The sequence below is a fragment of the Macrobrachium rosenbergii genome, chromosome 15 (assembly GCF_040412425.1).
Source record: "Macrobrachium rosenbergii isolate ZJJX-2024 chromosome 15, ASM4041242v1, whole genome shotgun sequence".
NCBI classification, from domain to species: domain Eukaryota; kingdom Metazoa; phylum Arthropoda; class Malacostraca; order Decapoda; family Palaemonidae; genus Macrobrachium; species Macrobrachium rosenbergii.
In genome coordinates, this window is record NC_089755.1 from 25,786,423 (window position 1) to 25,802,676 (window position 16,254).

The window sequence follows — 16,254 nt, forward strand, 5'->3', positions numbered from 1 at the left end:
GCAGTTAACTGGTGATAGGGTGGTGAGTTGGGGGAACCTGGTACTCACATGTTGTCATCAGTTACATTTTCTGTGGCTGAGGGCAAGTTAAGATGTCTTACGGCACTCTGACCAACTATCAAGTCGATTCTTCTTTTATCTTCGTTACTGTATGTATGGTGGTTGTGTTTTTTAGTTAGCATTATTTTTTGAGCAAGTAAAGTGAACAACAACAGGTGTGAAGAATGTAAGCTGCTTTGGTTGCTTTATGTCTTTATTGATACCGTAACCAGTTTTGTTGGTCTGCATTGGTGCTAGGAGTATGCTGGTTGGTCTCCTTCACAGTGGGCAGCAGTAGCCAAAAGATGTTTGCCTGTTTCTTCAAAAGGGATTGCGCTGTCCAACCATGTTGACCCAGGTGTGCATGTCGAGCTCTTCCTAAAGTGAGATAGTGGCGTGTGTTCATGATTCACCACCTCTTATCAATGCTTTGTTGGCTTCACTGGAGTACTGAATACGTTTCCTTTTGGCATTCCAAGCTACTCATCTGTCACGACTGTTCCTGCTGTTGTTTCTGCAATAGTCCTTCATGCTGTTGTCCTCTTGTGGTGATCATCTTGCCACTGGGGATACCCCTATGGTATCAAGTGTAGACTGTACTCTTCCAATGCCACTTTCTACCTTGACATGTCTTCTACTGGAGCCAAGAAGAGTAAGATTAATGGATGAAGTAAGAAGAAACACAATTGCTTATGTTCTTCCTCCTCCTCCTTGTTGTCTAGTTCTTTCTTCTTTTCCTCCTCCTGTGGGAAGAGGTTGAGGTCTAGGAAGCCTCTCACTAGTAGTTCTGTCGGACTTCCAGTGAGTGCCTTCCTTCTTTTAGGGGTTGGAAAGCTGACTTCCTAGTGTCAACCTACCTGAAGGATGTGTACTTTCAGGTGCAGATTCAGTCCTTGAGGAAACACCTACAGTTCTTATGGTGGGGCAAGATCTTTTGATTCAGGGGTAAATGTTTCATCCTTGTGATGGACCCTCAAATTTTCACATGGATGTTATCACTGGTTGCTACCTAGTCTCACATATGGGATATCAGGTTGGTGAGGTACAGAGATAACAGAATGATAATGCCCTCTTCACTGAAGAAGGTCAGAAAGTATCTTCACATCCTCACCATCTTGTGCCTTCTGCTAGGTCTAGTTATCAACTGGCCCAAGTCAGACCTGCTTTCATCCAAGACAGCTGTGTACTCTGGTGTGGAAGTGGATACCTCGACTGCTTTAACTATACCAACTCTGGACAGGATCCAGAGGTTACATCAATTTCTCAAACTTCTGGCTCCAGTTTAACTCCCATTAGGCATCATCCAAAGACCTAAGGGATAATCCAGTTAAGATCTCTATGGAAGCAATGATAGACCTCAGATGGTGGCAAGACAATCAGCCTTTAAGTAGAAGTCCCTCAAGTACCACCTGCTCCTGAGCTGTTACTGTTCTCAGACACTTCAGAAGAGAGATGGGATGCCCAAAAGTCAGATTTAGTTACATCAGGTCAGCAAAGGATTCGGTAAGCTATGTCAACTTGTTAGAGGTTAGACCAGTCTTCCTGGGCATTCAAACTTTGCCCAGCATTTGACAGGCAGAATTTTTCACATAATGTTAGACAGTTGTACCAAAGTATACTAGTGTATTTCCACAATGAGGAAAAGACAAGAACTTCATCTGTGTGTATGCTGACCATAGAAATCATTTTGGCAGTAGAGCAGAGTGTTACATTAATCCTGAGGTTTGTCTCAGAGAAGCACAATGTTGTAGCAGACTTTCATTTTATCATCAGAATGGTCCCTTCACCCAAAGTTCGCAACCTGCAGCAACAAATGCCTTCTGCATTGCTATTCAGCATTCCCAGATCCAGTAGCATGGGAGATAGATATCTTTGCTGTCACCTGTTACAATATCAAAGCTTGTGCTTTTCCTCCATTGTTCCTCAAGGTCAATACTTCCAACACAGTTATGACCCTCTTTGCTCCTCTTGGATCATGTAGCAGACCACACAAGGATCCTGTCAATGTGGGAAAAGTTACTGCAACAACTGTGCTTACTTCACTATCATCATAACTACAACGTCTCCAGTTGCACTTTTGGAGGCTATTAAGCAAAGCCTCTGTGAAAGATGATTTTCTGCAGAAGCTGTAGGTATCACCATTGCTCTAGAGGAGGCTTCAACTACAAAATTGTGTTGGGGACAATGATGTTTTGTAGTTGGCCCAGTTTGAGTGACTGATTCTCTTAATACCATTTCCACATTGCAGATTTCTTGTGATGCTTACATAGAATGAGGAAATTGTCTGTTTCAACTATAATTGGGTATAGACCTGCTGTCTTGTAAGTCTTTTGAGTTCAGAGTTATTGATTTTGGTTCTGCAAATGAGATATGACATGCCTGCTAGCACCTGAAACGAGAGCTCTACCAAAACCCCCAGCATAGGACTTATTTTTAGTCATCAAGTATAATGATGAGTGTGAATCTATATTTTGTCTCTTTGGAATGTAAATTTGAAGACAGCCTTCCTGTTAGCTTGATCTCTGTTCAGAGAGTAAGTAGACTCAAGCCTTATTTGATAGGGTATCACACCACATCAAGAATGTGTGGCTAAGACTCAGACAACTTTCTCACTCCAACAGTCATCACCTGATTTTGCTGTAAATGCAAAGTCTGGCAAGAAAAAAATTTATGAGGAAGATCTTGCCTTATGTCCTTTCAGGGGTGTAAGGTGTTACCATGAGAGAACTATTTTTCAAAAGGGAGAGTCACTTTTTTTTATCATCCATTGAAGATAAATGCAGTGCACAAGAGCTGTCTTCTTTTGTCTAAGGAAAGTTATCTTAGGTACCCATTATGGTTGCACTGGCCATATAGAACTAAGCAAATGTCTGATGTGCCTCTTTCCATGGCCCAGTTGGATACTTCCAAGGAAAAGTGAAAATATAGTAGGATTTGCTACTAAAGCCAGTGAATCCCACTCAGAAGAAATTTAAAGGGATTGTCTTCAATGGTGATATAATGAAAAGTCATAAAATTAAACAAAACGGGGGCTACTTTTCCCAAAATTCAAAATGGCTGAGATCTTTTCATAACAAAGCTAATGCTAATGAAGAAGTTCATTTAGCAACAATATTGCCAAATGATAGGTACTTCTTAAAAAATTTTTCATTCCAATTGTATGTTGCAGCAAGTTTTCACTACAGCCAGTTTATTATGCCACACTGCTTTCAAGTTTTTCAAAACTGTTCACTTGTGAATATCCTTCTCAATGCAAGTATGTGTAATAGGTTAAAGGATTTGCTTAACCTTTCTAATAAAGATAATGTTATCCTTAAGCAAAAATGCAGAAAAAATGTAAATTATAGTTTTTCTGATAGTATTTTTTGTATGGTTTTAACAAATTTGCTTATATGAGGCCATTGAACCTACTGACATACAGTGAAAGTTATGCAGAAAACTGTATCTCAGTCACAAGGAAACTCAGTCCTGTATTTTGTGATGCATCCTTGTGTGAGCTCTCATTTAACCCTGCTCTGTGCTGTGCCATCTATGACACCTGGGTCTTGGTGTGCTCCTAGCCTAACTGCTTAAATTAGAACTTTTTACTAACTAAAACCCTTGTTAAACTACCCTTTAACAAAACGTCCAGAGATGTTAAGGCAAGAAAACTTAGAAAAAAGTATCATGAACACTAATTTACAGTGACTTCATGTAAACCATGCCGTTACCAAATTCATGCAAGTGCAGCGCAAACATATCATTACATTGCAAGTACAGTTGTAAAGTCACCAAACATAGTGTTTCGGCGGCGCCATTACATTGCTTGTTTTCTTTAGTGACTTATTTTCAGTCATCCCAAATTTTATCATTTTACTTTATGGTATTTTTTTCCTGAATTCACTGACAATGTATCCTTATCAAATATTATTTTTATTGTTTCGACCTCAGGTTTTATTCGGCGTCACTGTAGTTTTAGAGAACATAGTATCAGTAGGAGTTCTTTATTGGCTCCAGGATTTCTCCAAAACGCTCTTGAACTAACCAGCAGTTGTTTTATTCCAGCTGTCAAAGGGCGAGCATGATTTCACAGCCGCGCCCGCCCCCCATCACCGCCAGCTCCTCCCGGAGGTACGCAACCAGATCGCTCACCCCTACACCATGCCTGTCGAGGACCTTTTTTTTTTTTTTCACGTCAACGCCAAACGATCCAGGTCTTGATCGGAAAGGATCCAACTGCCTGCCGCCCTGCTCGTTCATTTGGGCATGAAAGAGAGGTTTTTTCCGCAACCGTCTCCGGCAGGATGAAAAGGGAAACACTTCCCAGCATCCAGAGAGGACCGCAACCAGAACAAAGCCGCTTTCAAATGCGGCACCAGGCTCCTGTCGATCTCCTCTTGAATTATCAAAATTTAATATTGCGTTTAAAATCGGCGCCAGTGTATATTAACATCACATAAAATAGAGAAACGTGCCAAGACATTTTAATCATTTTTACTTTATGGTATTTATACGAATGTCAAAATATATTTTACTGAGAGGAAAATTGTTTGTAATCTTTTGATGAATTTGTGGTCGTTCACTGATTATTGTTTATTGTTTCGACCCTATCATGCCATATTTTTAGCAGCTGCCTGAAGGGGAGAATCCCAAATTACTCATTTTCCTGATAATATCATTCTTGATTCTTAAAATGTTTTATAAAATTCTCAAGTCACAAATACCTCTTGAATTTAATTTGATTTGAATTCTAAAAAGATAAGACTGTTTTCCTGAGAGGAAAATAACTTGACAGAATAATCCATTGCTTTAAAGTATTAATTCCAAATGCCTGATTCAAACTGACAGAATAATCCATTGCTTTAAAGTATTAACCAAATGCCTGATTCAAACTGGCTGTGCTGGTTACAGTAATTCAGATTCATTTTTGTTCATGAAGTTGTTGTTACATAAATCTCTGTCTTTCTCCCTCTCTCTCTCCCCGGTGCTTGCTTGCAAAATTTGTAAAGATTATAATACACTCAAGATGTACATTTGTAAGTGTACCGAAAAGGTACCTACTGTATTTATATGGTATACTCTACTATACACAAATATAAAGATCAATGCTGTCTTTTACATTATAAGCTTATCAACAAACATTCCTTTTCATCAGTAAATGTATTTCCCATAAAGAGAGAGAGGAAAAAAATATGTTACTTTCTATGAGATGAAGGTAATGTGGCATAGGCTATTATGCATCCAGAATCAAAAACAAGAGTGAAGGTTCTTTAGTCCTTTGAGTAAACGTGGTTACAGTACTTGTATATGACAATATTCATATGGGTTGATAATCGTTATATCCCATCAATGGATGGAATGCAGTACTAAGATGAAAAAAGAACTTTCCTAGGCTAAGCATAATGTGCAACAAAGAACCTAACACTTGGACACAGGATGTCACAGATTTTGGAGGAGTGTACCTTGCTACTGAATATTGAGAAAACTTTTCGTTCTGAATGGTTTGTTTAATGTTATTTATTCCTTGAAAATCAGTTTTTCATAATCTCCAGGAATAATTGGAATAAATTTTTATCCATTATTATCTACTTACTTTTATGCCTAAGTCACAGTATTGTGACGAAAGTGAACAATAATTGTGTACTGGGTTTGTGTAAATTGTCATCACTAAAATGGCCTGATGCTACCATTGAATGCCAGGGCTGATTTTTGAGACATGTCTGGCCCCTGGTGCCTTTCCATCCACCTCTGTTTCAAGCTGAAGGTTAGTAGTCTTGAAGCCAAGCCCATAGCAATTTTGGCTGCTTTTAAGGTTAGTCAAGATGTGAATGGTATTCTGAACATGACTACATGTAAGTCTAATCCATTTACATTTTGCTGGGTTTTATCTGAGACATGTAACTCATAGGTATATGAATTTGTATTAAGTCAAATTAGTGAAGCTATTACGTCAAATTTTACCTATAACCAAAAGGGTCTGGAGAGCCATATTCATCATCCTTCTCCCCTAAATAGAGCACTTTGTGACCTCTAACCAAAGACAACTTGGATATGTACAGCTAAACATTATGACAGTGGTAAGGAATTTCGTACTCTAAGCTGGTTTTCATACAGGATTGCTTATTTTATTATTGGTGAATATTTTTATAACAAACTAAGATAATTGTGATGTAGGCTAACTTCAATTCCTCATTTGTATTTTTGGTTTTGTCGTTTCTTCAACACACAATAAATTATAATGATAAACTGCAAAATGTGGCCTAAATCATTTTACTGCATACTATGGAATATCATTTTACACTAACCTATAAAAAAAATCATTGCGAAGCCCTTTTTATCCCCAGAGTCAAACTTTATGATTGAGAATCATAAAATATTTTTTTTTATTTCTTTTGCTTTAATATTCAATAACTGGTTTAAATAACAATGAACTATATCATTTACCTTTAATTTATTTTTGGCAGATTTATTATGCCAACCAACAAGGTTTCTGTTATTACGTAATGTAAAAAAATTCATCTAAACATTTTAATCTTGTTGCTTTCGTTTTCTGAACATATTATGATAAGAGACAACTAATCAGCTTTTAAATGACATCAAAATTATTTTTCTGCTATAAAAAAAATGTTACAATCCAAGAAAAATGTCACAAAGCAAAAATGGGGTTCAACAATTAAGAAAATTTTTCTAGTTTTTTTTTTTTTTTTCATAACTACCTAGCATTTAAAAGGTAATGCATCGTAGTTTTTATATTCTGTGATTTTTTAAAAAATATTTTTACTGGTCAACTTAAGACATTTTTGTTACTGGCTAACTTCTGTTTGTCATCTGGGCGTCTTTTTTTCCTCGTGTGAATATACATGTAATGCTATATATTACAACTATTCGGCTTTGAAATTACAATAAACAAAATTACTATCCATGAACAAAAACTGGGTTAGTGAGAAATCATGTCTGAAACAGATGCTGCATACCTATTGCTCTGTCGTTTATTTTATTCTAATCTTCAATTCTTTTTGTAAAAAATTTTTTTACCTCGACCTATCAATTCGATCGGTATATTAGCTGCCAAGTTTTCTAACAGCTAGTGATGAGAAATCTCATGGCTAAATAAGCTATGCAGCAAGAATATGAAATGTCTTGTTCAGAAGTGATTTCTTTCCTGCACCCCATTTACGGAAGCAATACGTATGCCTTTGTTTATATTTGGATCTTCGCTTTCAGTATTTAGGGTTCTTCATCTTTTGTTGTCATTGATAGGATTAATTCAATGCATATATTAGTACAAAGCGTATTTTAGTTAAAAACGTATATTATAGTGTGATCAATGACCCCGCTTTGAAATTACAATAAACAAAATTACTATCCCTGAACAAAAACTGGGTTAGTGAGAAATCATGTCTGAAACAGATGCTGCATACCTATTGCTGTGTCGTTTATTTTATCCTAATCTTCAGTTCTTTAAAAAAAAAATTAGCTCGACCTATCAATTCGATCAATATATTAACTGCCCAGTTTTCTAACAGCTAGTCATGAGAAATCTTATGGCTAAATAGGTTATGCAACAAGAATAGAAGTGTCTTGTTCAGAAGTTTTTTCCTGCACCCTATTTACGGAAGCAATACGTATGCCTTTGTTTATATTTGGATCTTCGCTTTCAGTATTTAGGGTTCTTCATCTTTTGTTTCCATTGATAGGATTAATTCAAAGGGTATATTAGTACAAAGCGCATTTTAGTTCAAGGGGTATACTAGTGTGATCAGTGACCCCGCCCACGATGTTTCTTGGAGGCTTTGTAACCTTCACAGGCTACATCTCTCATTATTTTAGACTCATCGCCTCTTCCCGTTAATAGCCGGCCTTAAGAATTTTCTTTAGGCTATCTGGCCCTTACAACCTTCCAGTCCCATTACAAAACATTGGTTATGACTGGCAATGAACAGTGTGGTTTTATGAGAGATAAAGGGACAAGAAATGCAATTTTTATTTTGAGAATGTTGATGGAGAGAGCAATAGAAGTAAAAAAAGATCTATATGTTTGTTTTGTTGACTATGAAAAGGCTTTTGATCGGGTTAGACATGTAGACCTTATAAGGATATTGGAACAGATAAATATCGATGGGAAAGATCTAAGATTGATAAAGAATTTATATTGGAATCAAGAGGCATCAGTGAAAGTAGAAAATGACGAATCAGAGACTCGGCACATCAAGAGAGGTGTAAGACAGGGTTGTGTGTTATCACCTGATCTCTTCAATTTATATAGTGAAATGATAATGAGAGATCTCAGAGATATGGAAGGAATTAAGGTTGGAGGAGTCAATATTAATAATATCAGATATGCTGATGATACAGCACTTGTTGCAGACTCTCATGATAAACTTCAAGCTTTAGTCAGTACTTTACACCAGTCAAGCAGAGAAAGAGGTCTGTCAATAAATATTAAGAAAACAGAAGTTATGGTTATCTCCAAAGATGAAATTCCCCCAAGAACAGATATAAGAATTAATGCTGAAAGAGTTAAACAAACCGATAGTTTTAATTAATTAGGATGCACTGTCACAAGTGATGGAAAATGCGAAAAAGAGATCAGGAGGAGAATAATATCCATGGCAAAAGATGCATTTGGTAAGATAAAGAAATTAGTCACCAACTCAAAAATATCGATGAATCTTAGGAGGAGATTTGTGAAATGTTCTGTTTGGTCTGTACTGTTGTATGGCTGTGAAACTTGGACCTTGAGGAAGGCAGACGAGGAGAGGTTGCAGGCTGCAGAAATGTGGTTTTGGAGAAGGATGCTGAAAATATCATGGACAGAAAGGAAAACTAATGAGCAGGTATTAGAGAGAGAACTTTTGGCTTCAGTGAGAGGTAGACAAATGCGGTTTGTGGGTCACATAGTGAGAAGACAAGAACTAGAACATCTCTCTCTCACTGGTAAAATCAATGGAAGTCGGCTGAGAGGAAGACCTAGACAAAAATATATGGATGGATTGGTGAGAATGACTGGAGGAAGAATGTCTGCAGCTCAGTTGCTGCAGAGAGCCGGAAATAGAGAGGAGTGGCGAGCCATGATTGCCGACGTCCTTGGGGATATGGCACCTGGATGATGATGATGATTTTCACCTCCAAGTTTATATTCCAGTATTTTAACTTCTCGTGCGTTGCATTAACTGTGTAATGAGAATATTTCTCTGATTTAAGTTTTTTTATCAAATGGAGTAGGAACAAATGAGAATCAGCTGATATGCTCAGTACGAAATTTTGAGAACCTGTATAGCAACGAAAAATTAAACTTTATAATATGTAACATGATTGATATCTTGCATAATCTCTCTCTCTCTCTCTCTCTCTCTCTCTCTCTCTCTCTCTCTCTCTCTCTCTCTCTCTCTCTCAAGCTTATTCGTTGCGCCCAGCATATTTTATAGGGAGTAGTTAATAAACCTGGCCCAAAAATAAAAAGTTTCTGTAACAATAACGAAAGTGCACATTTTCACGTTCATGATTATCATATTAAGCAGAAAATCAGTTGAATGTTTTTTTTTTAACTTTTCCGTGAATTAACATTGAGACTTGTTATTTGCTGCATGTCAATACCGTTGTTGAAAAAGAGGTCACCTTGAAAATTATCTAACCGTTCAAAGCTGGCCGTTGGTTTTGTACAGAAAAGACTATTTTAGGCCTTTGCCTCCGTCTCCAGGATACTTTGTGAAATGGGAATAAAGAGAAAACGTACGGTGGAATGAAATCTGTTCGAGTCCCGTTACCGAACGAGGAAAATTAAACAGAAATGCAAAGGCTCCTCTGTATCTCGAGCAAGAGGAAAAGTGTGTTTAAATTGCCAACCCTACGTGGATTAAGAGGAACATTCCCTCATTTCTACTGGTTTTTGCTTTGGCACGTATCGATTTGGTGTTCAGAAAGAAAGACTACAAAACGCAAGCTTCTCAGAGTAATTTGTCAAACTTTTCTTACAACAGAAAATCATTAGCTTGGTAAACTTGATTCCTCTTCGCTGACGTGAACGTCAAGGTCTTCGGACAATGTTTAAGGACACTAGTGTTGTGACAGAGCCATTTCCTGTAAAGATATCAAGTTGTGTTTTATTCACGCCACGGAAAATGTGGTTCAGAAAAGGTTTCGCTGTAAAACAAAATGTTGCAGTTAAGATAACAAATAACTAATTATGTCCACCATGTCTCGAATGTGAACATTCCCAGAATTTGTAGAATACGTAAGATGTTACAAATAAATTTGAAAATATCAATGAAAACTTATGTTCATGATGTTAATATGTAAAATATCAGAGTTTTCTGAAGAATCTACCATTTACCTGTTTAAAAAGCGACCAAATTTTATGTATTCTTAGATGGTATGAACACAGGGAACAGTGGAAACAGTGTACTAAAAAAGTAAAAAGTTTTATCAACGACAACGGTGCATAGTAGGCCTAAAAGGCCGATGGACTTATCAACAATATTTCTTTAACCAAAAAAACTACTCTCTCTCTCTCTCTCTCTCTCTCTCTCTCTCTCTCTCTCTCTCTCTCTCTCCCGTGTCCTTTTTTTCTTAATGTGTCTTAATATATTACATGTGTATACTACGTATATCTTTTAAACGTTGACATACAAGGTGTAACACGAGTTTATGCAAATTTTCGGGAAACGAAGGAAAACGTAATTTTGAACAGAAAATGTTTTATAAAGATATGCATTTTAAGGTCCGTTTGCCGGTGAGGGGAATTTTAAGATAACCGTTTATCTTACACGATCTTGCTCTCGGGCGAGTAAGATGGTGTATGGGAAGTCGTAGTAAGTCAAGGATATTGTGGGTAGGGGTGTGGGGAGGTTTAGAGAAGGTGGATGGAGAGATTAGGCCGATGTGAATAAAATACCTCCAGATCAAATGTATTCTTGGGATATTGAACAAAATAAAATACATGCATCATTGAAACCCTCTCCCTCCCTATCAATGGTATTCATTGGACACCGATAGAATAAAAAGAAAAGTAAGCCTAATTGAACCTTCCGTCCATCAGAAGAAGGTTCATTCATTAGACACCGATCAAAGATTGAAAACGTCTTATTAAAAATCTCTCCCTCTCCCTCAAAAGCATTTATCAGACACCAGCATAGGCGTAGGCCTAGTCATTCATAACTCCTGATTCACCCATTCCGAGACGAGGAGGCGGTAGGACAGCGCCCGAGAATTCAACCATTACAAATAAATGTTGCTTTACATTACTTTCTTTATACGTACAAGCATACGGTACCGCTCTGAGCTAGTCATTAAATTTATCTTGCAAAAAAAAAAAATCATCATTAAAAGACGAGCAGTCCAGTTGCCTCATTCACTCTCCCCACCCCAACGTCACATGCTACTCCGATCTCACGTTGCCTCCCTCGCCTGAACAGTTATTTTGAAATTCCCTTCACAGACAAACGAAGCCTTCAAATGCATACCTTTACAGAACATTTTCTGCTCCAAATGACTTTTTCTTTCATTTCCCGAAGTATTTGCATAAACTTGTGTTACACCCTGTATATGTGCAAATACTTTCCACCAATATGAATCGACGTCATTCCTCATATCCAAACTCTGCGAAAGAATACAATGCCAAGCTAAGTTTTTTAAATGTTCGTTTACCGAATATAAAATTAAGCATACAACTATTTTCTTGGCAGGAGATGGCCTCGGAGAAAATACGGCACAATATTCATTGCCAAGCTCTTACTTGGACTGCTAAAATGTGATAAACTCATGTTCAGAAAACTTTCACAAGGTTAACTGCGTCATACAGCCACAAGATACAAGGCTCTCCAACAGTATTTCGAGTCTTCCCTACTTGTGCTGTGCTATTCACTTCTATCTCACATGCACTCACGGCCCTTTTGGATTTCAGGAGCATTACTTTCCATTACCTCTTTTATGCCTTATATCCAGCACTTTCCATGTCATTCGCCCTCCATTCTTACCCCGTTACCAAACCGTCTCAAATACTGATTCAACCTTTCACCTACACCTACCATTGTATCTCATCTTTAACGTATATTCACACAAACAGTTCTTCTCAAGAGCTTGAACCTTTCTCTTGCATGCACATGCAACACACTAACTTCACGTCCGCAAAGTAGAGCTGACTGAAGATTCCCATCTTACATTCCGTCTGGGCATCTATATACACCCCAATATTCTTACAAATCTTTTGCACACACCCTGAGACCTTCTTGCCTTACCTATTCTGTCTCACTTTTCTTGTCCTACCATCATCATAATACTGACTTTCAAATACATCTACGCATCCACTACTTCCATTAGTTTAACGTCCGTATTAACATTTATTGCTTCATCTTCCTGGTTTCCATTTACCCACCTTGTTCTTAGGTTATGAGGGTAAATGAAAACCCTTCCACAAGTTTACTCATGATCTCAATCAAATAACTTCACTCTCCATTTATGACCTATCTTATTATACCAAAACTTTCCACCTACATCTACTGAGCTTTCTTTGAATTCCTGTATCATTCCGCCCGTAAAGATAGTAAACATCCATGGAGGCATAACTCTTGCCTACATACTTTAACACATACTTCACTTCCATCCTAGAAACTTAATCACTCTTAACAACTTACTTTCTATACCGTATATCTTCAACACGCTCTACATTGCCTCTCTATCAATTCTACCAATATTAGGTCCTTGTATGTAACTTACAGCTTTTTGATTTACATCAAAATTCTCACATAACACTTTATAGCAAACACTTGGTCCACACTCCCTTGTCCTTTGCTAAAACCATACTGATCTTCTCCTGTCAATCCTTCCGTCATCTGCCTGATTTTCTCAATTAGAATCCTACTGTATTTTTTTCAGTCTCGTTTATCGCCTTTACATTTTTATAATAGATTGGTTATTCTTTTCACCTATACCTAAAGAACCTTTCCCTCGTCCATACCTTTCATGCTTTACAGACCCTGGTCACCATCAGTCGCACCATCACCACTGTACCACAGCAAGGTCTAAAGAATACTTTAGGCCTTGTACCACAGCATCTCAGTTGCAATCCCATCATTTCCTGGTGTCATTTCATTCCTCAACCTGTTACTAGCTCTCCTGACATCCCCAACAGTTGCTTCCATTTCCACAAACTTTCTTAAACTGGAGCTCACACCTGTACCACCAACGTACCCTTCCTCGTCTTGAGCTTTCACCTTTGACTCTCTGCCTTTCGAATTTACAGATTTTCAAAGTAGTCACTCCATAGACCAATGACTCCTCTCACTTCAGAAGGCATCTCATCTTTTCCATCTTTTAATCTAAGATTCGCCGGTTCCGGAACCTTTCCCGTAGCTTTTAATATTGTGCAGAACAATGTCTTCTCCCGCAGTGGCTTAGAGGTAGGCCTACAGTGTGCTTGGCTCATGTTTGACACACACACACGCACACACACACACACACACACACACACACACACACACACACACACACACACATATACATATATATATATATATATATATATATATATATATATATATATATATATATATATATATACATTTGTTAATAAATCAACTTTATATGTTCGTTTGAACGCTTGTAATGTGTAGACGCTTACTTTCGTTAAAATGGGAAATAGCCCCAACAATTATGCAATTATGATTATGATAATAGTACAGCAATGAAGAAGCAGGAAGCCATATGTTTAACTAAATTAAATTCAAGGATCCAATATTACAACACTGTATTGTTTCTATTTTGTTTCACTCATAATATGTGTTGCCCACAACAGTCTTAATGAACAAAGTAATGGATATCTGTTATATATATATATATATATATATATATATATATATATATATATATATATGTGTGTGTGTGTGTGTGTGTGTATGTATATATATATATATATATATGTGTATATATATATACATATGTATATATATATAAATATATATATGTATATATATGCATACATATATATATATATATAATATATATATATATATATATATATATATATATATATATATATATATATATGTGTGTGTATACATACATACATATACACACATACATACACACACACACACACACACACATATATATATATATATATATATATATATATATATATATATATATATATATATATATATATATATATATTATATATATAGTATGTATGACCAAAAAGTAAATTATGATGTAAGCTATTCAGCTATTAAATTAGCTAAAGCAGCCAAGTGCCATTACGTTCAACCTTAAAAGATAAATGAAAGAAATAGTTTGGATATACTCTTGTATAGATTCAATTCGACTAAAAAAAAAAACCAGGGTGCTGAAACATTTAAGGTGTTTGCTTTTGAACGTTAAAAGCTGCTTATGATATTCATTATACTGAGCTTTTTTTTACAATTTTCCTTCGTGCAGGGAAGCACGAAACTCAGAAGAGAAGAAGGAGAAGCAATTACAATCGGCTATAAATGAAACAAAAGACGAACAGTGGTGATGACTCTCGATCGAGGAATAAAATTGTTTATACTCATAGCTATGCCGGTCTATGCAGTGTTGTTCTTCATTCTCATCTTTGGTATGTTTTCTGTTTTCCATCCAGTTTGTGCATGCTGAAAATAACGTGACAGAAATAGATATAGTAGCCTGTTAAAGAATCAGGCATCACCCTATCAGATTTCTTTACTCATCAACTAAATTTCTAAGATTGTTTTTGCTAAGATCACTACTTAGGAATGACTCATTTTGCAGAACTGTCTCATAAATTGAATGAGCTGTGAGATTTACAGCCTAGCCTAGGATAAATATTGCTGTGAGATGTCTTGAATGTTCGAGTGCATTGTAAACAATGGGGTCTTGTGTTGCTCGCCAGGGTCTTCCACGTACCCGGAGGCCACACCCCTAAGCATTTGATACACGGAAGCACTACTTTTTTCAGGAAAGGCCGAATGTGTATGGAACAGTATATATAGTAATTAGATTTTCCCTTCTTTTACTGCTTCTGTGTTACTTGTTCGAAGAAAATTTTAAATTTATCCGTAAATCAAATAAAGCTAAATGAATTTCTGAATCGTAGTTAATCTATGTGAATATACACTGATGTTGCATGCAGCATAAAATTTTTTATGTGCTGATGCTTTTTGACGAATTGTTAATGATTTGTCACGTTTCAATCTCTTATTTTGCTTTTCATTGTATCATCATGACTCTGCTAGAATATGATAGCCACGCGTCTTCTCGCTGTTTTTTTATCCGATAACAGCAACTTATCTTATCTTCTCGTTGGAAATTTATCTTAAATGGTACACAACGAGCTATAGAGATCAGTGTAGACCACTTTCCAATGATTTTTGCTTTCTGGTAGGGCAAATTATATATCCTTGAATGATCGGGTGAAAATGGTGAAGGGACAAAAACATAATATGAAATACGCAGAAATGAATATTTATTGATTTACCATACGTAACATGTAATATTTATGAACGTTGAAATGAAGCATTTCTGCCTTTCAGATAATTATAGCCACGACACGGAGGGGAAAATTAATCAGATCAACAGTCGGAGAGGAACCGGATCATTCTCCTTATTTCCGAAATCCCCTCCATCAGACTTCTTCTTTCTACACTAAGAACAGGATCCACCCATCGCCATTGACCAGAAAACTCGCAGCATTTCGAGGTAATCCTGATTCTGTTGAAGAGGCTGAAGAAGAAAAGCTGGAGTATCAGAAACTTGATAAACACAGTGACGTCTTCGACGAGATAGCTGAAGATTATCAAGAGGTTTCTAAGCAAAAACAATTACGCCAGAGTGCTCATGTACATGCAACTAACCTTTTCACGAGTAATGTTCCTAACCGTGAAATGAAGAAGGCAGATGCTTTTACCATGAAGGAAATTACAAAACCTATCACACAAGTAGAGAAAAAAGGAAGTGACAAGAATTCCTTATTACGAAACAAGTTTGCAGCTTCAGTGAAAAGTTTGAAAGACGAGCAAAAGCATGAGTCCTATGAAGCGAGCGTACCTGGAGATTCTGACTATGATGGTGACAGTTATTATGACTCGGATGGTAATGAAGATAATGATGATTACAACGAGCCCTTTGACCATTACAAATATAAAAGCTACGATAAGCATCATTTATTTACAGACCTGTTCAAACCTGGTTACTTAATTAAAAACCAGGGGTTGTGTCGTAGGAACACACAACTTTTCATTT

General features: G+C 36.8%; 1 protein-coding gene across 1 annotated transcript in view; it reads left to right on the forward strand.

Moving 5' to 3' along the window:
* The first annotated feature begins 9,853 nt into the window (after positions 1-9,853).
* The window catches only part of LOC136846468 (uncharacterized), a 10,945-nt gene continuing 4,544 nt past the window's right edge, over positions 9,854-16,254 (forward strand). The window contains 3 exon segments of the mRNA XM_067117268.1: positions 9,854-9,970; positions 14,452-14,611; positions 15,546-16,254. The exon segment at positions 15,546-16,254 is cut by the window's right edge and continues 356 nt beyond it. Coding sequence (XP_066973369.1) covers positions 14,582-14,611; positions 15,546-16,254 — 739 coding nt within the window. The 5' untranslated portion in view covers positions 9,854-9,970; positions 14,452-14,581.